At 40.4% G+C, this 23,991-nt stretch overlaps 1 protein-coding gene and 1 pseudogene across 1 annotated transcript; one reads left to right on the top strand and one right to left on the bottom strand.

Annotated features, from left to right (window-relative positions):
- Nucleotides 1-1,166: 1,166 nt before the first annotated feature.
- Nucleotides 1,167-1,967, top strand: LOC132597292 (Krueppel-like factor 13). The gene has a single exon (XM_060298690.1). It carries the CDS (start codon nucleotides 1,167-1,169, stop codon nucleotides 1,965-1,967), a length of 801 nt encoding a protein of 266 aa, XP_060154673.1.
- Nucleotides 1,968-4,073: 2,106 nt separating this feature from the next.
- On the bottom strand, nucleotides 4,074-21,700 carry LOC115865701 (kinesin-like protein KIF3C; annotated as a pseudogene).
- Between the last annotated feature and the right edge of the window lie 2,291 nt (nucleotides 21,701-23,991).

Below are 23,991 nucleotides of genomic sequence, written 5' to 3' on the forward strand. Positions count from 1 at the left end.
GCATACTGTTGGAGGAAAAAAAAAAAAAATGAGTTTGGATGCACTAGAGAGGGTAAAAGGGACAGTCTGACTTTACCTGCATAACCCCTCCCTCAAGGCAGCACAGATTAGTGCCAAAAGAGACCATCTTGGCCCATGATTTCTCACATGGAGAAAGTGAAAGCATATGAATGAGTACTCAGATTCCCTAGCCAAGTGAGATGCTGCCCAAGAGGCCCATTTCTTCTTCACCCCATCCAGAGAACTGAGTCACGAGCAGCACTACTTGGGGTAGGGAAGATGCTGTGAGAGTGGCAGAGAGGAGTCTCAGAGGGCCTTAGAGGGACGTGGATCCGGATCCTGTTTACTGCATCTTGGACTCCATCAAGAAGCCTGCCCAATAGCCACTGGGGAAGCCTCACCGTGGATCTTCCCAACTGGTCCATGGGCACCCCTAGTGCTCTGTGCAACTCACCACACACCCCCCAAACTGTGTGGCGAGCTCCTTGTGCACACTCCTGATGGAGGCAAACAAGCTTTGGCAGATGGCTAGTGAGCACTGCAGAAAATCAGTCTCAATCTGCAGGCCAGGAAGCAACCACTAATTTGAGCTCTAGCGTCACCACTGGGAAAGCAAAAGGGAGGCTAGCAACCTGCCTAGTGTGTTGCAGGATGGAGAGAAGGCACATAAGCTTAAGAATTCTGCCACAAGGGGAAGCAAGAAGTGTGAGGCAGGTGTATCCACTGAAGGACTGAGAAAGCCTAAGAATTCCTAGCAGGCAGTGGGAAGGTATTTCTTTCCTAAAATCGGTCAGTAAAGACTAGAAGTGACTGTTACTTCTAATGGAAGGACAGCAACCGCAAGAAGTACAAGAAACATAAAAAATCATGGAAACATGACACCAACAGGGGATCGCAATAATCTGCTAGTAACCGATCCCAAAAGCATCCCTGATAAAGAATTCAAAACAGCTGGGGTTTTCCCTTGTAACGAGAACTTCTAAGATCCACTCTCTTAGCAACTTTAAATATACAATACAATATTAACTCAAGTCACCATGCTGTACTGTTACATTCCCCATTAGTTATTTATTTTATAACTACAAGTTTGTTCTGGTTCTTTCCTGTCCTTGCCCAGCCACTCGGCTGCACAAGGTCAGAAGGGCCCAGCCAGCTGCTGACCCGCCATGCTGTCCCGCTTCCAGGGAGGCCAGGAAGGCAAGGACAGGGCTTTCCACTTCCCAGGTGCAGGGGTCCCGGCGTACTTCAACCGGCGAGCGCAGGTGCGCGCCCCGGCAGAGCGCAGCGTGGGGTCCAGTAGTGGGACCCCTGCCCTCCCTCCGCGCCCCCCCAACACCCCGCAACCCGCCTCAAGGCGGCGGCGCAGACGCAGAGGCGCCACCCCTCCCCCGCCCCTCGAGCAACAAGCCCGAACGCCAGCCCAGCTGAAGCCGAAGCCTGAGCAAGACGCCAGGCAGCAGCGAGCCCAGCCTCCTACAAGGGGACGGAAGGGGCCGGAGCCCGAAGAGGAAGCACAAGTGCCACTACGCAGGCTGCGAGAAAGTTTTGGGGCTGGGAACTCACACAGGCACACTGCCGTTCGCTGGCGGCTGGCAGCACGGCTTGCTGAAGTTCGAATTCCGCGCCTCCGGCGAGCTGGCGCAGCACCGCCTCACTGCGCACGCGCGAGAAGTTGCGAGGCCCACCTGTGGGAAGCTCGTCGGGCGCAGCCGAGGACCTCCAGAGGAAGCTCGCGCGCAGCCGCACGGCTTTCAGCCCTGGCGGGACCCGCACCCTCTCTCTCCCTTTTCGACTACAGCCGCTCCGACCTCAGCAGCACCACCGTCAGCGCCCCCAGCTCGCCCAGAGCGCCGCCCGCTTGGGCTGCCAGGCCGCTGGGGCCGATTTTCTGTGGCAGCGCAACCTCCGTCAGCCTCTTCTGCGAGCTCCGCGCTCCCCGCCCCTCATCCCGTGGGCCCGAGGCCTGAGGACCCTCCCCGCCTTGTTACCGCCGTGGGGAGGGGCTCTCCCTTCCTCTCGGGATTCCGTGTCTTTTCCTTCTGTAATGAGAAAGAAGGAGGAGAACTTCATGAAGTCAACAACAATGAAAACAAGTTTCTTCACTTCAGGGGTCAAAGTAAACTTGTAAAACAACAGCGACAGTCGCAAAAAACACCATGAGCAAAGAGCACAGTACACATACCCACGAAGGTGAGAGCGGTGTTGAACCCCACTTTCTCAGGGATGGACGTGTTCCAGGGGTCGGTAAGGAGGCTTCCCCCCCCCCACTCCTGCTGCCTTACTAGGAACATAGAATGGCACTCCCGGAGTTTCCGAGAACACACTGGGGACACGGCCCCAGGCCACTGAAGGTGGAGTTGAATGTCTGCCCCAAGGGTCAATGGATGGTCAGTTCGAAGCAGATATTTGTGCTCTCAGGGCAGATCCCTAAGCTGGGGGACCCTGCGTCTCCCTCTTCTTGCCCACCTGCCCAGCCTCTAGCCACCACTCTAGTGCCAGTCCTGGCACAGAATGCAGACTGTTCTGAAGGACAGGCCGCCTCAGAGGAATGCCTTAAACCATGGTGGGCAAAAGGAACACTCCCTCTGCCCTCCATGGCACCCTGCCTGTCTTCCTCTCCTGGACCGTCTCTCTGGGACCCCTCGGAGCACTGGAAACAGAGATGCAAACTCGGGTTGGGTAGACGATTATAGGAGCCCATGTCCAATGTGTTAAGTCCAGGCCACCCACCTGACCCTCAGCCTACTTGAGGTTCAGTGTCAGCACAGGGACACCTGCTACTCTGAGTCCCTGTAGAAGGCAGATAGGGACCTTACACTATTGTTCCACATGGATGTTGCCCTCATGGTCACCACCCACCCCTACATCAACATCAAGTTGGAACTTGTGTCCCTAAGCCATGAGCACAGCCGTGCTTGTGCCCCTCCAGCTGTGTTCTGGGTTACCCTCCCCCCCTCCCTTTTTGGTAGAAATTTGCTTATCACCTGAGATACGTGGAGACATCTTGGGATGTCACAAAAGAAGGTGAGGAGTACTTACCTAGGGATCAGTTTGCACAATGCTGAAGAAAGGGTCAGTTTTCAACAAAATGATGCCCATCAAATGTGATTCAGAAACGGGTGATAAGCAAAGTTGTAGATTGTGCCTGGGTCTCAGTCTCCTGTACTAAATGAGGGGGGGAAAGCAACAGGTTTCAATACCTATGTTTAGCCAGGGGGAAAATGATTTTGATCCATCCCACTGTGAAGTGGGATCCAGGAAGCTGCAGGGAAAGTGATCAAAGCAGAAAGGAGCAACATCTCAAACATGGGGAGTTGGCTTGATCATTTGTTGACCAAAGTTACTTCCTGGAGAGGATAGAAACAAAGGGACCTGGAGGAGGGACTTCCCTTTATGATTGTCCACATTGTCTCCATTGCTATTCCATTTCCAGGTCCCAAGGAGGCAGCAACTGGATGGTGCACAATTTCCACCCATGGGTTGGAAAGGTGAGCAGAAAGCAGAATTTGGGAAGCTATGAGTTCTTGCCAAGCATGGGCTCTGTGGTAAGGTCATTTAAATCCTTGAAATGGTTCCTAAGAAGCTGAAAGAGGTTGTCTGATGCCAGGAAAGTTGAGAGTGAAGTTCTTTCTGTTGGGAGCACAGGCCCAACCCTGTCAAGATGTCTCTTGTCCTCAGTAGACACCTAGATTTTTCTCTAGTCCCAGAAAGTGCTTAGGAGATGCTCACTGTCAATCTGAAGGATATGGAGATTATGGAGTAAACCAGTTTGAAAAACTACTTTCTTCCTAGGCACTAGCCACCTTCCCTTCTAGGGGCAGATGGTGGGGAGAAGCTTAAGGTATCACTGGGGGTGTCTAATGTCAGAAGAAAAGGAGGCTATGCAGTGACCATGGAAGGCCCAGAAAGCTCAGGCAAGGACATCTCTTCCCACACTGAGCTCCACAAATAAAACATTAATGAAATAAAGGGGGCTAAGAAGAACAGATGGAGTCATGGTCTGCCAGATTTTCACCCTCTCACCCATATGCACACATACATGCACATATACACCAAGCAGGTGATGAGATGATCTAGGGTTGGCTGCCCCACCCCAGGAGTCTGTCGGATGGGCAGCCTGACTGCAGATTGTCATTTTGGTCTAGCACTGTCGCAGGGTGCAGAGTAGCAGAGGCCAGTGAGGTATGTGTGGTGGAGGATGGAGGCCACTGAGGACTTTGGCACCAGGACCTGGACTTTCAGACTTTAGACCTGGATGTTATTTCCAGAAAGCTCTTTTAGCTGCTTGAGCCTATCCATATATAGTGCATGGGTTCTTGTTCTTAGTCATGAGAGGATTCCATCACAAACGCATCTGAAGGGGATGTATCCAACTCCAAAACGTTATACTTTCAGCCCTGTGGCTGGGGTGGGACCCCATTGCCATGGTAACTGAGTGTGCCAGCTGATAGGCCTCTTGTAGTCCACTGAAGACATGGGCTACTGCTTCTTTTGGCTGTTATTAAACCCAGCTGGCACAAGTGGCTGGACCTTCTACTGCTCCTCCTCACAGTCCAGAAAAACCTGGTTTATGATCTTGTCCTTCTCCTCAGGGGAGATGAAGTTCTTGATGATTAGGTACTTGAACTTGAGTTCTCAGGTCTCCTCATTCTGTGCCTTCTGCAGGTCCTGCTACATGCAGATGTACTCATCATACTGGTCCTGAATCTCCGCCTTCACTGCCTGCTGCTTGGCATGGAGCTTCTCGAGTTGCTTGGGTTTGACTTCTGCCCCAGAACTACATGATCTCTTCATCTCAGATCATCACCTCCTGCTGTATTTCCTGCTCCTGGCATTTCTGCTTGGCAGTCTCCCCACTCTTCAGTTTCAGTATCTTCTGCTGCTGTTTGGTGTGATCCATGACGTTCTTGCCCCAATGGAGAAGCTTGCTCTCCATGGCCTTGTACTTGGCTGCAAGCAGCTCTGTGGCCTGCTGTTCCTGCCGTAGGTCTTCCAGCATCTTCTCCTTCATCTCCAGCAGCTTCTGCTTCTCCTCACTCACCAGGCTGCAGTCATCCTCTACTACTTCTGCACCTGCAGGTAATTATCCATGTTTTTATCCAAGGCTAGTTCCAGGAGGCTGGGTAGGTGGTAGTTGTTGTTATTGTTATCCTGCTCTTTGGCCTCCCAGACCTTGATTACTGGTCCTTCATGGTATCCCACCAGGGCTGACATGCTGCTTTTTATGCTGCTGCTTTTTATGCTATAGCTCTTTATGCTGCTGCTCTTCCTCCAGAGCCACTTTTCCAGAATCTTCTCCGGATGAGATTTCAGGTGGGTGATTTCCTGGAATTCTTACAGCAGTGTGTCCTTGGGGTCCTCGTGCACTCAGAGCTTGTTCTTGATCTTCTTGGGTCCGTGGGCAAAGCTTGGTTTTGGAAAGGCTCTCGTTGTAGCCAGCAAGAAACTGGCCCCAGTGTGGCTGCCATGACCATCTGGTCATTGACCCGTAGCTTAACTTAGATTGCTAGAAAATAGAACCTGAGGCAAAAATATAAAGTGCTAATACTTTATTAAGGGAAAGCTTATAGCTCCAGGGAAGTATCAATAGAAGTGAAGGACAAAAGGGACTGAGGAAAGAAAGAAGGGAGAACAAAGAGAAGTACAATGCTAAACAGACTGCAGTTTATGGGTTGCATGTGGTATGTTCAGAGAGGTCATATGAACTACTGTTTCAGATGATTTCTTGCTTTAAAAAAAAAACTGTTTTAATGATTTGAGATATTTCCTTAATTATATCCTTAATTTTTATGTATATTTTCATTAGCCTCTTTTTTATTATGTTCTATGGATCTGTCTGCCTATTTGTGTGGTACCTTGCACACTTTTAATTACTACTTTAATTGGATATATTTGGGCTAGTCCATCTAAATATTTTGCTCTTCTTTTGAAGAACTCCCTAAGGTAGTTGTTTGCTCATTTTTTCCTAGATGAATATTAGCATGGATTGTCTAATTCCATTTTCTTAAAGTTTGTATTATTTTAGGATCACGTTCATTTTGGAAAGTAAATAAGAAGGACCTGAATCTTTATGACATTCTCTTTGAAAGACTGTCATGAAAGTGCTATATGACAATTCTCCTCTATTCTCGTTTGTTTAAAATGAAAATCATGTAGTCTCAGGATTCTTGTTTAATGATTTCAGACTGGGCTTGCCTTGTGTGGCACTACACTTCTCATGGAAATCAACTATGGGTTGTTTGGGGCAACTCTCCTCATTCTCCTTAGATAACAGTATTACCAGGTGCTATGGTCTAAATGTTTCTGTCTCTCCGAAATTCAGATGTTGTAATCCTAACCCCCAGGTGATGGTATTAGGAGGTAATTAGGCCATGAGTGTGGATCCCTCATGATTGAGATTAGTGCCCTTACAAAAGAGGCCCAGAAAGCCCCCTCACCCCTTCCACCATGTGAGGGTGTAGCAAGTAGATGGCTATCTAAGAATTAGGATGGGAACTTTCACCAGACATTCAATCTGCTAGTGGCTTGATCTTGAATTTTCCACCCTGCAGAACAGTGAGATACAAGTTTCTGTTATTTATAAGCCACCTAGCCTATGGTATTCTGTTACAGAAGCCCAAACAGACCAATACACCGTGATATTCTATTCATGGGCAGTGGCATGAAGTAAAGCAAATGGAAACATGTAAGATCACTTAATTTCTAGCATTGGAACTAGCATACTGTCACTTCCAGATATATGACATTAGCCAAAGCAAGTCATAGTCAAGCTAGAAGTCAGATAGGGAAGCACACTATGACCACTTTGAGGCCATTGTGTGAATGCAGGAATAATTGAATATTGGATCAAAACATTCAATACACCACAGTCTGCCTCCTTGGTTTCAATTATTCATGTCATTCCTGCATGTAAAACACACTCATCTCCATTCCATAATTACCATATGTCTCATCTAATTATGGCATCAAGTTAGAAATCTAAGATATTGTGAGTCTCATTGGGTAGAATGCAATTTCTCTTGGTCCATAGACCTATGAACTAAAAAAAATTATCTGTATTACACATACCCTATATAAAATGGTGTACAGGGAAAGAATACACACACAATACACACTCTCATTTTACAAAGGAACAGTTAAAGACTTATAACAGTCATTACTCTATATTAATTTTGAAACACTAGGCAAGTGTTACCAGGTACCCAGACTCTTGGGTAGTGGATATTATTTGCTTAGGTATTCAATTCTAAATCCTGGGATGATTTCCCAGATCCATATTTTTAAGGCTCTTGGCTTGACATCATGGAAAATTTCCTTTTCTATCATCTTACACGGCCACTTATAAAGAATGCATCAGGGTGTGTGTGTGTGTGTGTGTGTGTCTGTGTCTGTGTCTGTGTCTGTGTCTGTGTCTGGTGGCTCCCACCATCCCCTAATTCCTGACAGTTGAAATTTTGGGGCCCAGGCCAAGCATTTGTTGTTTTGGGGTCTAGATTGAAAGTGCTGTGCTTATAAAATTCTCTCTGAAACTTTGCAGGGTTTTATGTGTCTGAGCATACCCAGTTCTGTGCCAAAGGCCACATACACAATTTTTTTAAATGAGTATTTTTGTTGGACTTAGTTATTAGTACTCTGATATTATTATTCTTATTTGGTACTTAATGTTTTTTAGGAGGCATTTTGCCCCTCTAAAAGAAGAGAAAGCTCATTCTTCTTAAACTGGTGTCTAACCAGAATATGTTCCTATCATAGTGTTCCTAGAGGGGAAGAGAAAGATGTGGTCCAAGTAAGTCACTAGGCCAATCACAATGTGGAATGGAACCTTACATTCATGATGAGGCCATGGCATGGATAGGAATTCAATGAAGGCTAAAGAATTGGTGCCAGTAATTGCATAAATCATAAAATCCCCCTCTAGAGGCAGTAACTTACCCATTTGTTCAATTATTCAGAGTTCTTTTTGAGTTCATTAAAATTTTACTTTTAAAAACATTACACATTTCTTTTTGGTTTTATCCCTAGACATTTTAACTTCTCGTTGCTATTTTAACTGGAGTTTCCTTTTGCTCTCTTCTACCCATTGTTTGTATAAATAAAAGTTGTTGGGTTTTAATATTAAAATAACTTATCCTGCCTTTTATACTAGCTTAAGGAGTTTCTCCTAGTAATTTTCAGTTTGTTGTCTTGGGGTTTCCAATCACATCTTTTCTACAGCGGATGTTCTCTGGCAGTCATTAATACGTGAGACAAAGATCCTAACCTTTATGTCAACTCCTATTGGTTCAATTACATGTTTCTTCCCCAGATGTCCTTGAACTCAATATTCCAACGTTACCTCTTCCATGCTCTTGGCCACATAGTCAAATAATTTTCCAATATTTATGAATCCAAGTGTGATGGTTAATTTTATGTATCAACCTGACTGGGCCATGGCATGCCCAGATATTTAGTTAAACATTATTTTTGGTGTGTCTGGATGAAATTAACATTCAAATCATTTGACCGAGTAAAGCAAATTGCCATCCTCAGTGTGGGTAGGCCTCATGCAGTCCACTGAAGGCCTGACTAGAACCAAAAGTTGGAGTAAAGAATAATTCACTCTTTCTGCCTGTCTTTGAGCTGGGACATTGGTCTTTGAACTCAGATGAGAATGTACAGCTTTGGTTCTCATGGTACTCAGGCCTTTGAACTCTAACTGGAACTATACTGTGGTCTCTCCTGGATCTTCAGCTTGCATCTGCAGATCTTTAGACTTTTCAGTCTCTGTAACCATGTGAGTTAAATCCTTATAACAAATACCTTTATATGTATGTATATATCACTAATATATATGTATATGTCATCCATATATGTATATATAATATATATAATATTATACAATGATAGGTTAATTGTGCAATTAGAAAAAGATAGGGGAGAAAAGTTATAAGTTATGCACTAAACTTAAAACCAAATCTTCTCTAACATTAGTGCAGGTCCAATTTTGTAATTGTCCAACAATGGAAAGATACAGTAATATATAAAAGTTATAATTTAAAATTAGAAAATCCTGTGAAACACTTCAAATTATATAAATATTCTGAAAAAGTAATCATAGATTAACACCCATAAACACTTCGAGCATAACTTTTAAGGAAATAAAAGGTATCGGAAAGATAATATCCTTCATTATGTATCCTAAGATAATGTTTAAAGATAAGAATCACACTTGTATAAAGCATAAAAAGGAGGTTATTAAAAGCTACCATTCTGATGTGTACTCAGTGTTTGCTGGTCATTGGTGTTTCTGGTGCAACAATATCAGGCACTGTGTCCTAGATAATTGTGCATTAAAATCTTTCATAGATGCCAAATATTAATAAGTATTCAAAATGTATTTTTGTCTCAACTAACTATATGTAATGCTATGGATATGTCTGCCAAGAATTTGTCTAGATTTTATGTTCCTTACTAATATTAAGAGGCAAGAGTTTAAAAAACAAATTTAAAAACTTCCTCCCTGGAATCCAGTAGAAAAGGATCGGAGCTCAAACCTTAAACTTTAGTGACAGGGTTGAAGGATGGTCAAATGAACAAAGAAAGCATTGTCACTGTTTATAGAAACCATGAAACATACCAGAAAATAATGATTTCAACACAGTTATTACTGATTGTTTAGTGTTTTTGAGATTGAAGCCCTTCCATTGTGTTCACAAAAATTCTAGTTTTTGGAATTTTGTCCTGAACAAAATCCATTGAGAATGCCTGTTCTAGAAATTTGAGCCAGTTAAGTTTTTTTTGTTTTTTTTTTTTTTTTTTTGCGGTATGCGGGCCTCTCACTGTTGTGGCCTCTCCCGTTGCGCAGCACAGACTCTGGACGCGCAGGCTCAGCGGCATGGCTCAAGGGCCCTGCGCCGCGGCATGTGGGATCTTCCCGGACCGGGGCACGAACCCGTGTCCGCTGCATCGGCAGGCGGACTCTAAACCACTGCGCCACCAGGGAAGCCCAAGCCAGTTAAGTTTTAAATGGTGAACATTTAATGATTAGGGGTAATAACATTTAATTTTCAATTAGAATGTTACCTTTTAGATGGAGATATAGCAGGCCCATTCACTGTCACTCAAACATCTGGCAAACCCTCAAATTATGCAGCAAAGATGCCAGCTGTAAAAATTCTCACTGACTACTTTGGAGAGATTTCCTTCACATTATTTAAGAAGTATGAAAGTAAAAATTGTGCATCAGGGCAGATGCTTAGTTAGTTCATATGTAACATTGTTTTCCTGGAATTATTCATAAAACTAAGTTTTGTTTCAGTTTTCAAATTAAATCAGAACAAAAATAAGAATTAAGTTAAAAAATTTAAAAATCTGTGTATTATAGAATATATTTAAATTATTTATAGAAATTAAATCCTTTTAAAATTTATTAAAGTAAGACCACTGTAGATTATTTTTTTAATTTAAGAGAGAAAAAAATAGCTTAGATAAAGCTTTTTGTGTTTCATTAATTTTCTGTGTAAAGATTTATACCAGTCAAAAATATAAGCCTGTAAGTACAGGAATAAAAGTAATAAGATGCGTTTAATAAGAGTGTCGTCTCAAGTCAAATTAAAAAAGCAATAATTTTTCTTAATTTCCTTTTAACATTTACCTATTTGAAATTTTGCATTCATTTATTAATGGCATATATTTATTAAAAACTTTAATTAGGGCTTCCCTGGCGGCGCAGTGGTTGAGAGTCTGCCTGCCGATGCAGGGGACACGGGTTCATGCCCCGGTCCGGGAAGATCCCACATGCCATGAGCGGCTGGGCCCGTGAGCCATGGCCACTGAGCCTGCGCGTCCAGAGTCTGTGCTCCGCAAAGGGAGAGGCCACAACAGTGAGAGGCCCGCGTACCGAAAAAAAAAAAAACTTTAATTAATGTAATGTTTCCCTCCTAATACAAGATCCTTGAGTAGGAAATGGGAATGGCTAATATTAGCCAAAAGTACCCTTTGTGTATATTGGTGGCATCCATTGATACTTTTTGAATTATATAAAAACTTTATGTTTTTTAATATAATTTTCAAGGCTGATGTAAAAAAATAATTTTTCCCATAACTAACTCAAATCATTTGGTCTTACTTTGACTATATATCATAAAATAGTATGTGAGACTTACAGAGAAGTCTGTTGTAAGTTATTTTTATTTAGAATTCTCTTCCAGATAACATATATTTAATTTGATGCTGACTTTATTTTATTTTGCTATATAGCTTAATTCAAGAAATGTTAACTTTAAGTATTAAAAATAACATTGGGAATTATGGAACTTTTGTAGATATTTTACCTTAAATACATAGGCGTAATCAGAAGTCTGAAGAATATTTTGCCAATCTGTAAATATCAATGAATTAGAGCTAGCATTGATTTATAAATGATAGTTGGCATTATATTTGCTTGTTGTTAGATTTTATTTGTGTTCCAAGCCACAAGCTACTTGTCAACCCATTATATATGGCGTGTAATAAACAGAGCAAATGAACAAGCCCATCTGGCATAATGTCGTAGTATCTTAAAATATATGTGGAAGTTTGGTATGTAGACCATAAATATTATTGTAGGAATGGTCAAGCTATACTTCTTTTTTTTTGACACCGTGTTTTTTTAAAGAAAGATATAGCATCTCATACTGTGGGAATTTTCTACTTAACTTGAGCTACCTACCTGATATAATTATGCTGACTGGGAATTTACATATTTTTAGCTATGATGTGATACTTTGAACATCTGACATGGCACACACGCAGGACATCATTACTCCCTTTATTGTAGGGTGATCTCAGAATGGTGAAAATTCTGGATAAGTATTTTAGAGTAACAATGTGGGCTTCCAGGTAGGTTTAAAAGTACCCAGTGCTAATGATTAGAACCAGGAAAAAATTGTATTACAAAACCTATTCTTAAAGGAAGATTGTGTGCTTTCTCCAAATGGCTGGAGTTCAGGGCCATTTGGATTAATATGCATTATACATACTCTGTAGATTAAGCTAAACCCCCTGGGAAATGGATGGCCAATGAACCACTTTATCTGTATGCTGCAGATACCTTGAGCAGTTTGCTACCTGCAGCATAATTATAATTCTATTTTGATGTAGGCAGTGGTAGAGTAGTTAAAATCATTTTTTTTCTTCCCAGAATTTCCCGCAGAGAAATGCAAGGTAATGCAGTCTATTTTAAAACAGTATTGTTTCCCTGGATTTAAGCCATAAGATGTAACCATAATTCAGAGCCAGCAAATATATCCTTCAATAGAAAAGGGAAGAATTATTGTCTATGTTGAGGAACAGGTACAGAATTAAATGTAGATATTGTAATTTCGTTAATGAGATTGCTTTGGTGACTTTTTTTTTCCTAAAGTAGAGGGAAGGATTATTTATTTATTTATTTATTTATTTTTGGCTGTGTTGGGCCTTTGTTTCATGTGAGGGCTTTCTCTAGTTGTGGCAAGCGGGGGCCACTCTTCATCGTGGTGCGCGGGCCTTCCACTGTTGTGGCCTCTCTTGTTGCGGGGCACAGGCCTCAGACGCCCAGGCTCAGTAGTTGTGGCTCACGGGCCTAGTTGCTCTGCGGCATGTGGGATCTTCCCAGACCAGGGCTTGAACCCATGTCCCCTGCATTGGCAGGCAGATTCTCAACCACTGCGCCACCAGGGAAGCCCGCTTTGGTGACTTTTTAAATCAAAATCATTCATTCAAAGATGTTTGAATTCTTAAAATATGTTTTGAGTTTTTCCACACACTTAAATGAAATGTAGGGTTGAAGCAATTAGGAAGTAGATGGAAAAATGTGTCTTGGCATCAATGATTTAGACATTTGGGGGAATACATGTGCATATGAATTTATATGAATATATGTATATATACATATGTAAATATTTTACATGCACTCAAATTTGATTTGAGTAATTTGGGTAATTTCATTTTGTTTTTAAAAGTATACTTAGGAAATTTGCTGTATGTGTATATCAGAATAGACTTACAAAGGTGTCTATACCAAAATCCCTAGAATTTATGGATATCTTACATTTATATGGCAGAAGGAATTTTACAATTGTCATTAAGGTTATGGACCTTAATATAGGGAGATTATTTTGGATTATCTCACTGGGTCCAGTCTAATCACGTGAGTCCCTAAAGGCAGATAACTTTCTAAACTGGAGTCAGATGTAGCAAGATGAATATCAGAGATATTGAAAGCATAAGAGCAGCTTGATCCAGTCTTATTGGAGGCCACATGGAAAGCGTGAGAAAGACCACAGATAGCATTTAGGAGCAATGACAAATCTCTGACTGACAACCAGGGAGGAAACGGGGACCTCAGTCCTACAATCACAGGGAAATGGAATCTGTCAACAACTTGAATGACTTTGGAAGCAGACTCTTCTCCAGAGCCTCCATTAAGGAAGGCAGCCCTGTCAACACCTTGATTCAGCCTTATGAAACCCCACTCCACCCTAACTTCTGACCTACAAAATCTGTGAGATAATAAATTTGTGTTGTTTTAGTCCACTAAATTTGTGGTAATTTGTTACTGCAACAATAGTACACTAATACACGTTTTAACCTGACAGACAGAGATGTAATTTAGTCTGTTTTATTTAGCTAATTTTCATGTTAGTTCCTCAGCACTGTGGAAGTATAGTTCATGTGATAATTACCTGTAGGAGCATGGCCCAAATGGAAGACCATCCATAGTCATTACTGTTTCTACCCCTCTGTTAGTTCCCCCATCACAACTCCTATACTGGACCAATATAGGTGGCTGCATCTCTATACCTCTTTGCCTAATCATTTTGATCTCATTCTGGAAAATCTGTATATTTTTTTCAGGATGAGTTGAAGACTAACCCTCCCACCCTCTCCCCCCCCCAAACAACAACAACAACGACAACAACAACAAAGAAACAAAAATAAAGAAATGAATGCATTATTGGGGGAAAAAAGTCTTTTTAAAATTTTACCTCAAGGAGAGTCCAATTACATACTGTTTGGATGACCCCGTGAATAGTTTCCAGGCTTAGTTCTTTTAATCTTTTTAACTTTGAGAGTGTGTGTGTGTTAGCTAAAGCCCAACCTTGGTTTGGGACATATGATTTCCACATATGATAGGCTTTCTAGGCCTCAGAATTTGTTTCTCATTGCTCTCTTCAAATACAGTCATTTGACATACATCTGTTAGGATGGTACTGTTGCCATGCAAGGCTTATTGTGTCATCTTGCCCTAGAAGAAAATTATTCCCCATATTCCACCCAAAGATGTAGCCCCTCAACTAAAATTTGTAATATATGACAGCCATAGAGGTGTGCCTTGCGATGCTGGTAAAGAGAAAACCAGCTGGGATTGAAACCACGGTCTCCAGCTGTGATTGCCTTAAGGGTCTACCTCAGCTTGCCAGCTTAGGCCTTGTGCATCCCAGAAAGTCCTCGTCAATGAGTGAGTACTACAGTAGTACAAGGACTCACCATTTCTCGTCAGTTAAGAAATCCACTGTGGAGTTGCAAGGTGTTTTGAGGCTCTTGTACTCAATTCTCCTTTCCTCCCCCTCTCCTTTCAGAGATATTGGAAATTATTTGCTTTCCTTGTAATCATTTTTCTCTTTAATTTGGCTTAATCTATATGATACTACTGATCATTTGTAAGATGCTATAGTCTGAATGTTTCTGTACCCCCAAAATTCATATACTGAAATTTAATCCATAAATTGATGGCATTAGGAGGTGGGAGATGATTAGGGCGTGAGGGTAGAGCCCTCAGGAATGTGATTAGTGCCCTTATAAAAGAGGCTCAGGAGCTCCCTGGCCCCTTCCACCCTGTGAGGGCACAGCGAGAAGGCTTTGTCTGTGAACCAGGAAGTGAGCTCTCACCATACACAGAATGGACTGATGCTTTGATCTTGGACTTCCTAGCTTCCAGAACTGTGAGAAATAAATTTCTGTTGTTTATAAGCCACCCAGTCTGTGATATAAACTGACTATGACAGAGGCATATTTCAGGTTTTCTTTCTGGGGGGGAAAACACTAAGTTGAAAATATATGTTTAATGATTAGGATTAATCTGTGCAAATATATTTTTTCTTCAGGATTCATCTATTCATTTAACCCATGTTTATTGAGCACCTGTTATAGGTTATATACTATTCTAGGTGGTGGTATATAGCAGTGGACAATACAGATAGAAACTGCCTCCACTGAGTTTATATTCTACTGAGTGAAAACAGAAAATAAATTTTCAAAAAAGTAAAATATATTCTATTTTAGATGCTTTTAGGTAATACGGAGAAAAATAAAGATAGAGATTTGGTGCACAGAGTTTCCTTATTCTCCATGGGATTATAGGGAGTTAGAATTCAGAGGCTTAGAAATGCCTTGGGAGCCACGCAGTTATATTTTGGGATGGATATAAACAGATAAAAGGCATACTGAGATTAATAATGATGATTACAAATTAAATGGTGACCATGATATTACTAGTGTTATGAGGGGGAAAGGAGTGAAAGTCTAGACAGGAGCACACAGATTTAGTAATGCAGTACGAGTCTAAGCTTTCTGTGTATTCTAACCTGAACGACTCTGAAAATCACTTTTGTTTGTGCATGATATTACAATGATGCAAAACTTTTTAAAACCAATATTTAAATTTGATGTATACTGAAAAACATGAGTTTTCTTGTATTTCTTATTTAGCTATTATCCCTAGGTCTCTTCAATTGAATTACGTTGTTCCAAACTCCCACATTCAGAAAGCTCTAATTCTGAGATATTTTGGCAATATCAAAAAAACAAACAACCCAATCAAAAAATGGGTGGAAGACTTAAATAGACATTTCTCCAAAGAAGACATACAGATGGCCAAGAGGCACATGAAAAGATGCTCAACATCACTAATTATTAGAGAAATGCGAGTCAAAATTACAGTGAGGTATCACCTCACACAGGTCAGAATGGCCATCATCAAAAAAATCAACAAACAGTAAATGCTGGAGAGGGTGTGGAGAAAAGGGAACCCTCTTACACTGTTGGTGGGAATGTAAATTGATACAGCCATTATGGAGAACAGTGTGGAGGTTCCTTAAAAAACTAAAAATAGAACTACCATATGACCCAGCAATCCCACTCCTGGGCATATACCCAGAGAAAATCATAATTCCAAAAAATACATGCACCCCAGTGTTCATTGCAACACTAATTTTTGCTGTTTTTAATTGTATTACCATGTGCTCAGCTGGTAACATCCAAATGCTTGGCAGTTTTATTTCAAAGGTGCTTCAGAGTTTAAAATTTTTGAAGATATTATAAGTCTCATTAAACATTCATATTTAATTAAAAGGAAAATATCCTGTGGTACTATCAATACAAATAAATGAATTCAGATGACAGATTAGCATATAAATTCTATGAATTAATAAGTTAGCAAACACATAGGAAATTCACATCTTACACCTCTGTCTGGAACATTTATTTTGGCACCAAATGTAAGATATGTTTGGCTTTCATCAATATTAAAATATTAAAAACTACATCTTTATATTGCCTCTATATAAAATTATTGCTTCAATTTGCATTTGCACCTAATCATGCTAATAGCTCACGTGACCTAAAAAAAATGCCATTTTCCCTTTTAAGGCATAACTTTTTCACTTTCCAGTGATTAATTACAGAGTCCATGTGCATGTATTTGCAATGGGTTTGATTCATCTTAGACTGCATTCCTCTTTGTGTCTAAGAAATACCCCAATTCTCATTTCATTTCTAAAGAGAGATAGACTGATGAGTCCTAGTCAAATTAACAGTCAAGGTAATCACTTATTGTCTACTCAGTCTGTTTTTATGTCATATGATTCATCTGTTGGATGGAGCCTCTTACCTAAAGGAAGCAAACTTCTGTCATTAAATTATTATTTATTTTAAAAGTTAATACTGCTATATATTCAATATCAGCAACAGACTGAATTTCTAGTAAAAGTAATGAGAGTCATTTTCCCCCAGCACCAAATATAATGTATAGATTGTTTATAAATATTCTATTAGTTTACTACAAAACGATATAGTTGTGTCAGCTCAAGTAGTATGCATTAAAATCTGAATATTTGAAAAATGTGGCTTAATGGGTATCTAAACAGTATAATCCTTATATCCAAAATGATTGTGAATATTACTAGTAATTTCCTCAATACAGAGTGATCTTTAGTTTTACTTTACCTGTAACTAGATCTAATATTTAGAATTTGAAATAATTAAATCATACAAGTAAAAACTAATGGGAAGTTGCATGTTGAAATTACAGATACTTAAATTATGAGATATTATTTGAGCATCACAAGTACTCTTACATATTTTTGATGAGCATACCTATGTACTGTGAAGAAAAAACAAATACAGGAAAAAGGAAATCTCTCAAGCTAGCATAATTAAAAATACATTGGGAATGTTATAATTAATAAAATTAGAAATAAGTTAGTTATTGTTTAAATGCTACTTAAAATAGAAATTCGATAGAAAAATTAGGACTATAAAAAAGAATCTTTGGGGCTTCCCTGGTGGTGCAGTGGTTGGGGGTCCGCCTGCCAGTGCAGGAGACACGGGTTCGTGCCCTGGTCCGGGAGGATCCCACGTGCCACGGAGTGGCTGGGCCCGTGAGCCATGGCTGCTGAGCCTGCATGTCCGGAGCCTGTGCTCCGCAACGGGAGAGGCCACAGCAGTGAGATGCCCATGTACCGCAAAAAAAAAAAAAAAAAAAAAAAGAAACTTCACAAATTATTATTTTTTGATTATTGAAATATATCTGACATATAACATTATGCAAATTTAAGGTGTACAACATGTTGATTTGATATATTTATATGTTGCAGTATGATTTCTATTGTAGTGTTAGGTAGCGTCTCTGTCACATTACGTAACTATCATTTCATTTTTTGTTGTGGGAATAATTAAGATCTAGTTTCTTAGTAAGTTTGAAGTTTATAATACAGTACAGTTGACCCTTGAACAACACAGGTTTAAATTGCAGGAGTCCACTTATATGTGAATATTTTTCAATAGTAAATGCTGCAGTACTGCTTGGTAGTGATTGGTTGAATCTGAGAATGTGGAGGAACCGTGGATAAAGAGGACTAACTATAATTTATATGCAGATTAAACCCCACATTGTTCAAGGGTCAACTATATTTTTACCTATAGTTGCTGTACTGTGCATTAGATCTCAAGGACTATTTATCTACTAATTGCAAGTTTTTCCCCTAAACACCATTTCTTCTATTCTCCCACTCTTCATCCCCTGGCAACTACAATTTTACTGTTTTTAGGAGTTTTTTTTTTAGATTACACATGCCAGTAATACCATATAGTATTTGTCTTTCTCTGTCTGACTTCTCTCACTTTTTTTTTTTTTTTGCTGTGCTGTGCAGCTTGTGGGATCTTAGTTCCCCAACCAGGGATTGAACCAGGGCCCACAACAGTGAAAGCACCGAGTCCTAACCACTAGACCACCAGTGAATTCCCAATGCCATGTCTTGTTTATCCATCCATTCATTAATGGGTACTTAGGTTGTTTCTATAGCTTTGTTATTGTGAATAATTCTGCAATAAATATGGAAATGCATATATCTCTTCAATAACCTGTTTTTATTTCCTTTGGATATATATCCAGAAGTGGGGTTGCTGGATTGTTTGGTAGTTCTATTTTAAATTTTTTTGAGGAAACTCCATATTGTTTTCCATAGTGGCTGAACCAATTTACATTTCCACCAATAGTGCACAAGGGTTTTCTTTTCTCTACATGCTCACCAACACTTGTTGTTTTGTGTCATTTTTTAATACCCATTCTAACATTCCTTTTCTTTTCTTTTTTTTTGTAAAGCTTTGGGTCATGTTTCACCTGATTGAAATGAGACAATGTAATGTCCTTTAGTTCGTATAAGAACACGCTTAACATTCATTAAGAAAAAGAAAAAAGGTAATTCATTCTCTCCAATGCTGATAATTAGAAACAAATGTTTCAGAGGCAAATTAGCCCTTTATATCTAGCAATCAGGCCAAGAATCTTATAATAATTATTACAACAAAATTGAAAACTTTATTATGTAGGGTTTAAGACACATACTATCTTTGAAATGGAAAATACCTTTCGTATATCCCCAAATCACTCTCTATGATTACTGAATCTCTTGAGATTTTTCTTATATTTGATTTCAGCAGATCACTAAGGACTTTCTGTTTATATCTTTCATTTAATGAATTCTAATTTCACTGTGTCTTCCTATATTAAAATGAATCATCCAATTAACATATACTGCAATGCCAGTTAGAATTAAATAGTACATAAAATCATCCTTGCATATATCAGGCAAGTTTGACACAGTTTGTGTCTTTTGTGATTATGCTTATATACCTGCATTAACATAGTGTATGTGTAGCCCACTAGAGAATGTTTTAATTTATTGAACCATGTTAGCATTAACAGAAAGTGTCAGGATGATAAAGTAGCTGCTTCTACATTTTTGCAGGGACCTTAAAAACAAGGTCCTTCATCTCACAATATAATTCATCTTACTCATCTTTTCGATAACATACACATTACCAATAAAGTTGATTTCTCTGAATATAGTATTACAGTATCAGTGTTCTTGCTTGTTATGCTCAAGACACATATTAGTGGTTGGATCAGAGACACAAGACACATGAAATAGTTCAGAAACTACACTGCTACACATAACTGTCTTTAAATTTGATGTGTTGGCCTATAGAGGTATTAATAACAAAAAAAGTAATATATTTAAAGTCCCTGATTATTGTGGTATCTACACAATACCAAAAATTCAATTTAAAAATTCATTTTGTAGGTTTGTTCTCTTCCTTTGTATTTAGAAATCAGGTAACATAGCTTTCAGGAAACTTGCAATAAAAATAGAAATAACAGTAAAAAGAAATAATGGTGTTATCATAATATTGACTGTTTATGAAGTACATACTTTATTTCTTTTAATCCCATTAAGTGAAGGATTACTAATTCCATTTTAGAGAGGAGAACATTGTGGTTCATAAAGGACTAAAACTTGGAAAGGGACACAAAGCTAATAATAACAGCTGAGATTCAAGCCTTGGTTTGTGTGTATTAAATTATGCCATGCGGGCTTCCCTGGTGGCGCAGTGGTTGAGAGTCCGCCTGCCGATGCAGGGGACACGGGTTCGTGCCCCGGTCCGGGAAGATCCCACATGCCGCGGAGCGGCTGGGCCCGTGAGCCATGGCCGCTGGACCTGCGCGTCCGGAGCGACGGGAGAGGCCACAGCAGTGAGAGGCCCACGTACCGCAAAAAAAAAAAAAACAAAACAACAAAAAAAAAAAAATTATGCCATGCTACTTTGAAAATATTATTTACCTTTGTCTTTAAGTAAATTTTATATAAGTTATTTTATTATTTATCACTTTATAGTTAGAACAGTTTTAAATCTTTAACAAATTGAGTTTGGACTCTCTCTTCCATGAGGAGTATATAAGAGGATTAATGAATAAAGAGCCTACCAGCCTTATAAGGAATGATATGAAGCAAAGGGCAGATAGTCACAAATTTTGAGTATCTAAGTACTTTAAAGCCAGTTATTTGAGGTATATTAAATAGGAGTCAACTAGATATCTGATTTTCACAAATAAATCAAAAAACAAAAACTATTTAATACATAAAAACAATTTTAAACAATTTTTAAAATCTATTAATAAATGTGAGGCCTTCTGCTAGTGAACATGATGGCTTAACTACGACCAGATTTGACGTCCTGCAATACAACTGGCAAACAAACAAACAAAATGTGTAATATAACTCTCTTCAGACATTGGACAACAGGCAATACAGGGCTGTGATCCCTGAGAGAAGAGAGACAATGGGATAAGACCTGTAATTATCCTGGCTTTCATCTTTACGGCATTTTCCAGGGCACAGTGCAAAGAGGGGAATCTCAAGCTGAACAAGAAAGCTTTACTGAGGGGACCTTCAAGATGGCGGGGGAGTAAGACGTGGAGGTCACTTTCCTCCCCACAAATACATCAAAAATACATATACATGTGGCACAACTCCTATGGAACAACTCCTAAAGAACCCCTACTGAACACTGGCAGAAGACCTCAGACTTCCCAAAAGGCAAGAAACTGCCCACGTACCTGGGTAGAGCAAAAGAACAAAGAAAAAACAGAGACAAAAGAATAGGGACAGGACCTGCACCTCTGGGAGGGAGATGTGAAGGAGGAAAAGTTTCTACACTCCAGGAAGCACCTTCACTGGTGGAAATCAGGGGTGGGCTGGGGGGGGGAAGCCTTGGAGCCACAGACGAGAGCACAGCAACAGGGGTGCAGAGAGCAAAGTGGAGAGATTCCCGCATAGAGGATAGTGCCGACCAGCACTCACCAGCCTGAGAGGCTTGTCTGCTTACCCACCGGGGTAGGTGGGTGCTGGGAGCTGAGGCTCGGGCTTCGGAGGTCAGATCCCAGGTAGAGGACTGGGGTTGGCTGCATGAACACAGCCTGAAGGGGGCTAGTACACCACAGGTAGCCAGGAGGAGTCCAGGAAGAACTCTGGACCTGCCTAAGGGGCAACAGACCATTGTTTTGGGGTGCACGAGGAGAGGGGATTCCTTCTCTGCCCACAGAAGGCAGAGCACCGCCTAAATGAGCTCCAGAGACGGGCATGAGCGCAGCTATCAACTTGGACACCAGAGACGGGCATGAAATGCTAATGCGTCTGCTGCAGCCACCAAGAATCCTGTGTGCAAGCACAGGTCACTATCCACATGATTCACATCTGCCCCTGGGAACCTGTGCAGCTCACCACTGCCAGGGTCCTGTGATCCGGGGACAACTTCCCTGGGAGAACACACAGTGCACCTCAGGCTGTTGCAACATCACGCTGGCCTCTACAAACGCAAGCTCGCCCCACATTCTGTACCCCTCCCTCCACCCAACCGGAGTGAGCCAGAGCCCCCTAATCAGCCTCTGCTTTAACCACGTCCTGTCTGGGCAGGAACAGAAACCTGAGGGCAACCCATGCAGAGGTGGGGCCAAAACCAAAGCTGAACGCCAGGAGCTGTGCAAACAAAGAAGAGAAAGGGAAATTTCTCCTTGCAGCCTCAGGAGGAGAGATTAAATCCCCACAGTCAACTTGAGGTACCCTACATCTGTGGAATACCTGAATAGACAATGAATCAACCTAAAATTGAGGTGGTGGACTTTGGGAGCAACTGTAGACTATAAAACTCTTAGAGGAAAACATAGGTAGAATACTCTTTGACATAAATCACAGTAAGATCCTTTTTGACCCACCTCCTAGAGAAATGGAAATAAAAACAAAAATAGATGGGACCTAATGAAACTTAAAAGCTTTTGCACAGCAAAGGAAACCATAAACAAGATGAAAAGACAACCCTCAGAATGGGAGAAAATATTTGCAAATGAAGCAACTGATAAAGAATTAATTTGCAAAATACACAAGCAGCTCATGCAGCTCAATATGAAAAAAACCAACAACCCAGTCGAAAAATGGGCAGAGGAGCTAAACTGACATTTCTCCAAAGAAGATATACATGCTAACACACACATGAAAGGATGCTCAACATCACTAATCATTAGAGAAATGCAAATCAAAACCACAACGAGGTATCAAAAGAGTGAGCAAGTGGCATGGACAAATATACACTACCGAATGTAAAATAGATAGCTAGTGGGAAACAGCTGCATAGCACAGGGAGATCAGCTTGGTGCTGTGTGACCTCCTAGAGGGGTGGGATAGGGAGGGTGGGAGGGAGACACAAGTGGGAGGGGATATGGGGATATATGTACACATCTATCTGATTCACTTTGTTATACAGCAGAAACTAAGACAACATTGTAAAGCAATTATACTCCAATAAAAATGTTTTAAAAAGAAAGAAAGGTTTACTGAGTTGAGGAATTAGCAGTAATAGGGAAGCTGAAGTGCTTGGAAATTTGAGCATAGTGTTCTGGGCATAAGGGATCTGTGTAGAAAAAGAACTTCAGAGATTCACACTTGTGTACTGTTGAGTGTTTGCTAACTACCAGATGACACATGAGAAGTATGACACTCCCACATATAGACAAAGAAAGAAAAATCAGAGAATTATAACTGAAAATTCTCAGAACTCCTCACAAGGTGAGAAGATGTTCCATCCCTGACCAGACAGAATGGAACATCATCCCTGACCAGACAGAATGGAACATCCTCAGAGATCACTCATATCATTCCTAGAGAGCCCAGAAGAGTCATGAGTTAGTAGTGGGAGTGAACTATGTCTGAAGTAAAGGTTCTTTTAAACCCACCCCAGCAAATTTTAAAAATGAAGCTCTAAATGATTAAAGTACTCAGTATATAACTCAATTCTCTGTCAAAACAAATCATTATGTTTTTTAAAGGAAGACATAAATACAGACAGTAAAAATATAGCATTTGCAATGTTAATATCCAATCAAAAATTCCTTTGCAGGTCAAGAAGAAGAAAATGTGACTCAAAACCAGGAAGCAATAAGTAGAGAAATAGATCTATAAATGACAGATATAGTAGAACTAGCAGGAAAAGGTAGTTAGAGAAAAGAACTATTATAACTATGCAAATATGTAAGGAATTCCATACTTCTTTGCCATGTACCCTCCTCAAAGAATCTATCTTTCTGACTTCGCCCACATTAGTTTATTTAAAGCCATTTTTGAAACCTATATAAATGTAGTAAAATTGCATATACTTACTTGTAACTGATTATTTTACCTATTTTTTTAATTAAAAAAATTATTTTTTGGCTGTGTGGCATGTAGTATAATTTCTTTAATTTTTAAAAAATTAAAAAAAAATTTGCTTGCGTGGTATGTAGGATCTTAGTTCCCCGACCAGGGATCTAACCGGCGCCCCCTGAATTGGAAGCGTGGAATCTTAACCACTGGACTGCCAGGGAAGTCCCTATTTTACCTAATG

This window comes from Globicephala melas, chromosome 5 (genome assembly GCF_963455315.2).
Source record: "Globicephala melas chromosome 5, mGloMel1.2, whole genome shotgun sequence".
In the NCBI taxonomy this organism is placed as follows: domain Eukaryota; kingdom Metazoa; phylum Chordata; class Mammalia; order Artiodactyla; family Delphinidae; genus Globicephala; species Globicephala melas.

Excerpts from the sequence above, each read along its gene's own strand:
- LOC132597292 (XM_060298690.1), top strand. The coding sequence starts at position 1,167 with ATGCTGTCCCGCTTCCAGGGAGGCCAGGAAGGCAAGGACAGGGCTTTC.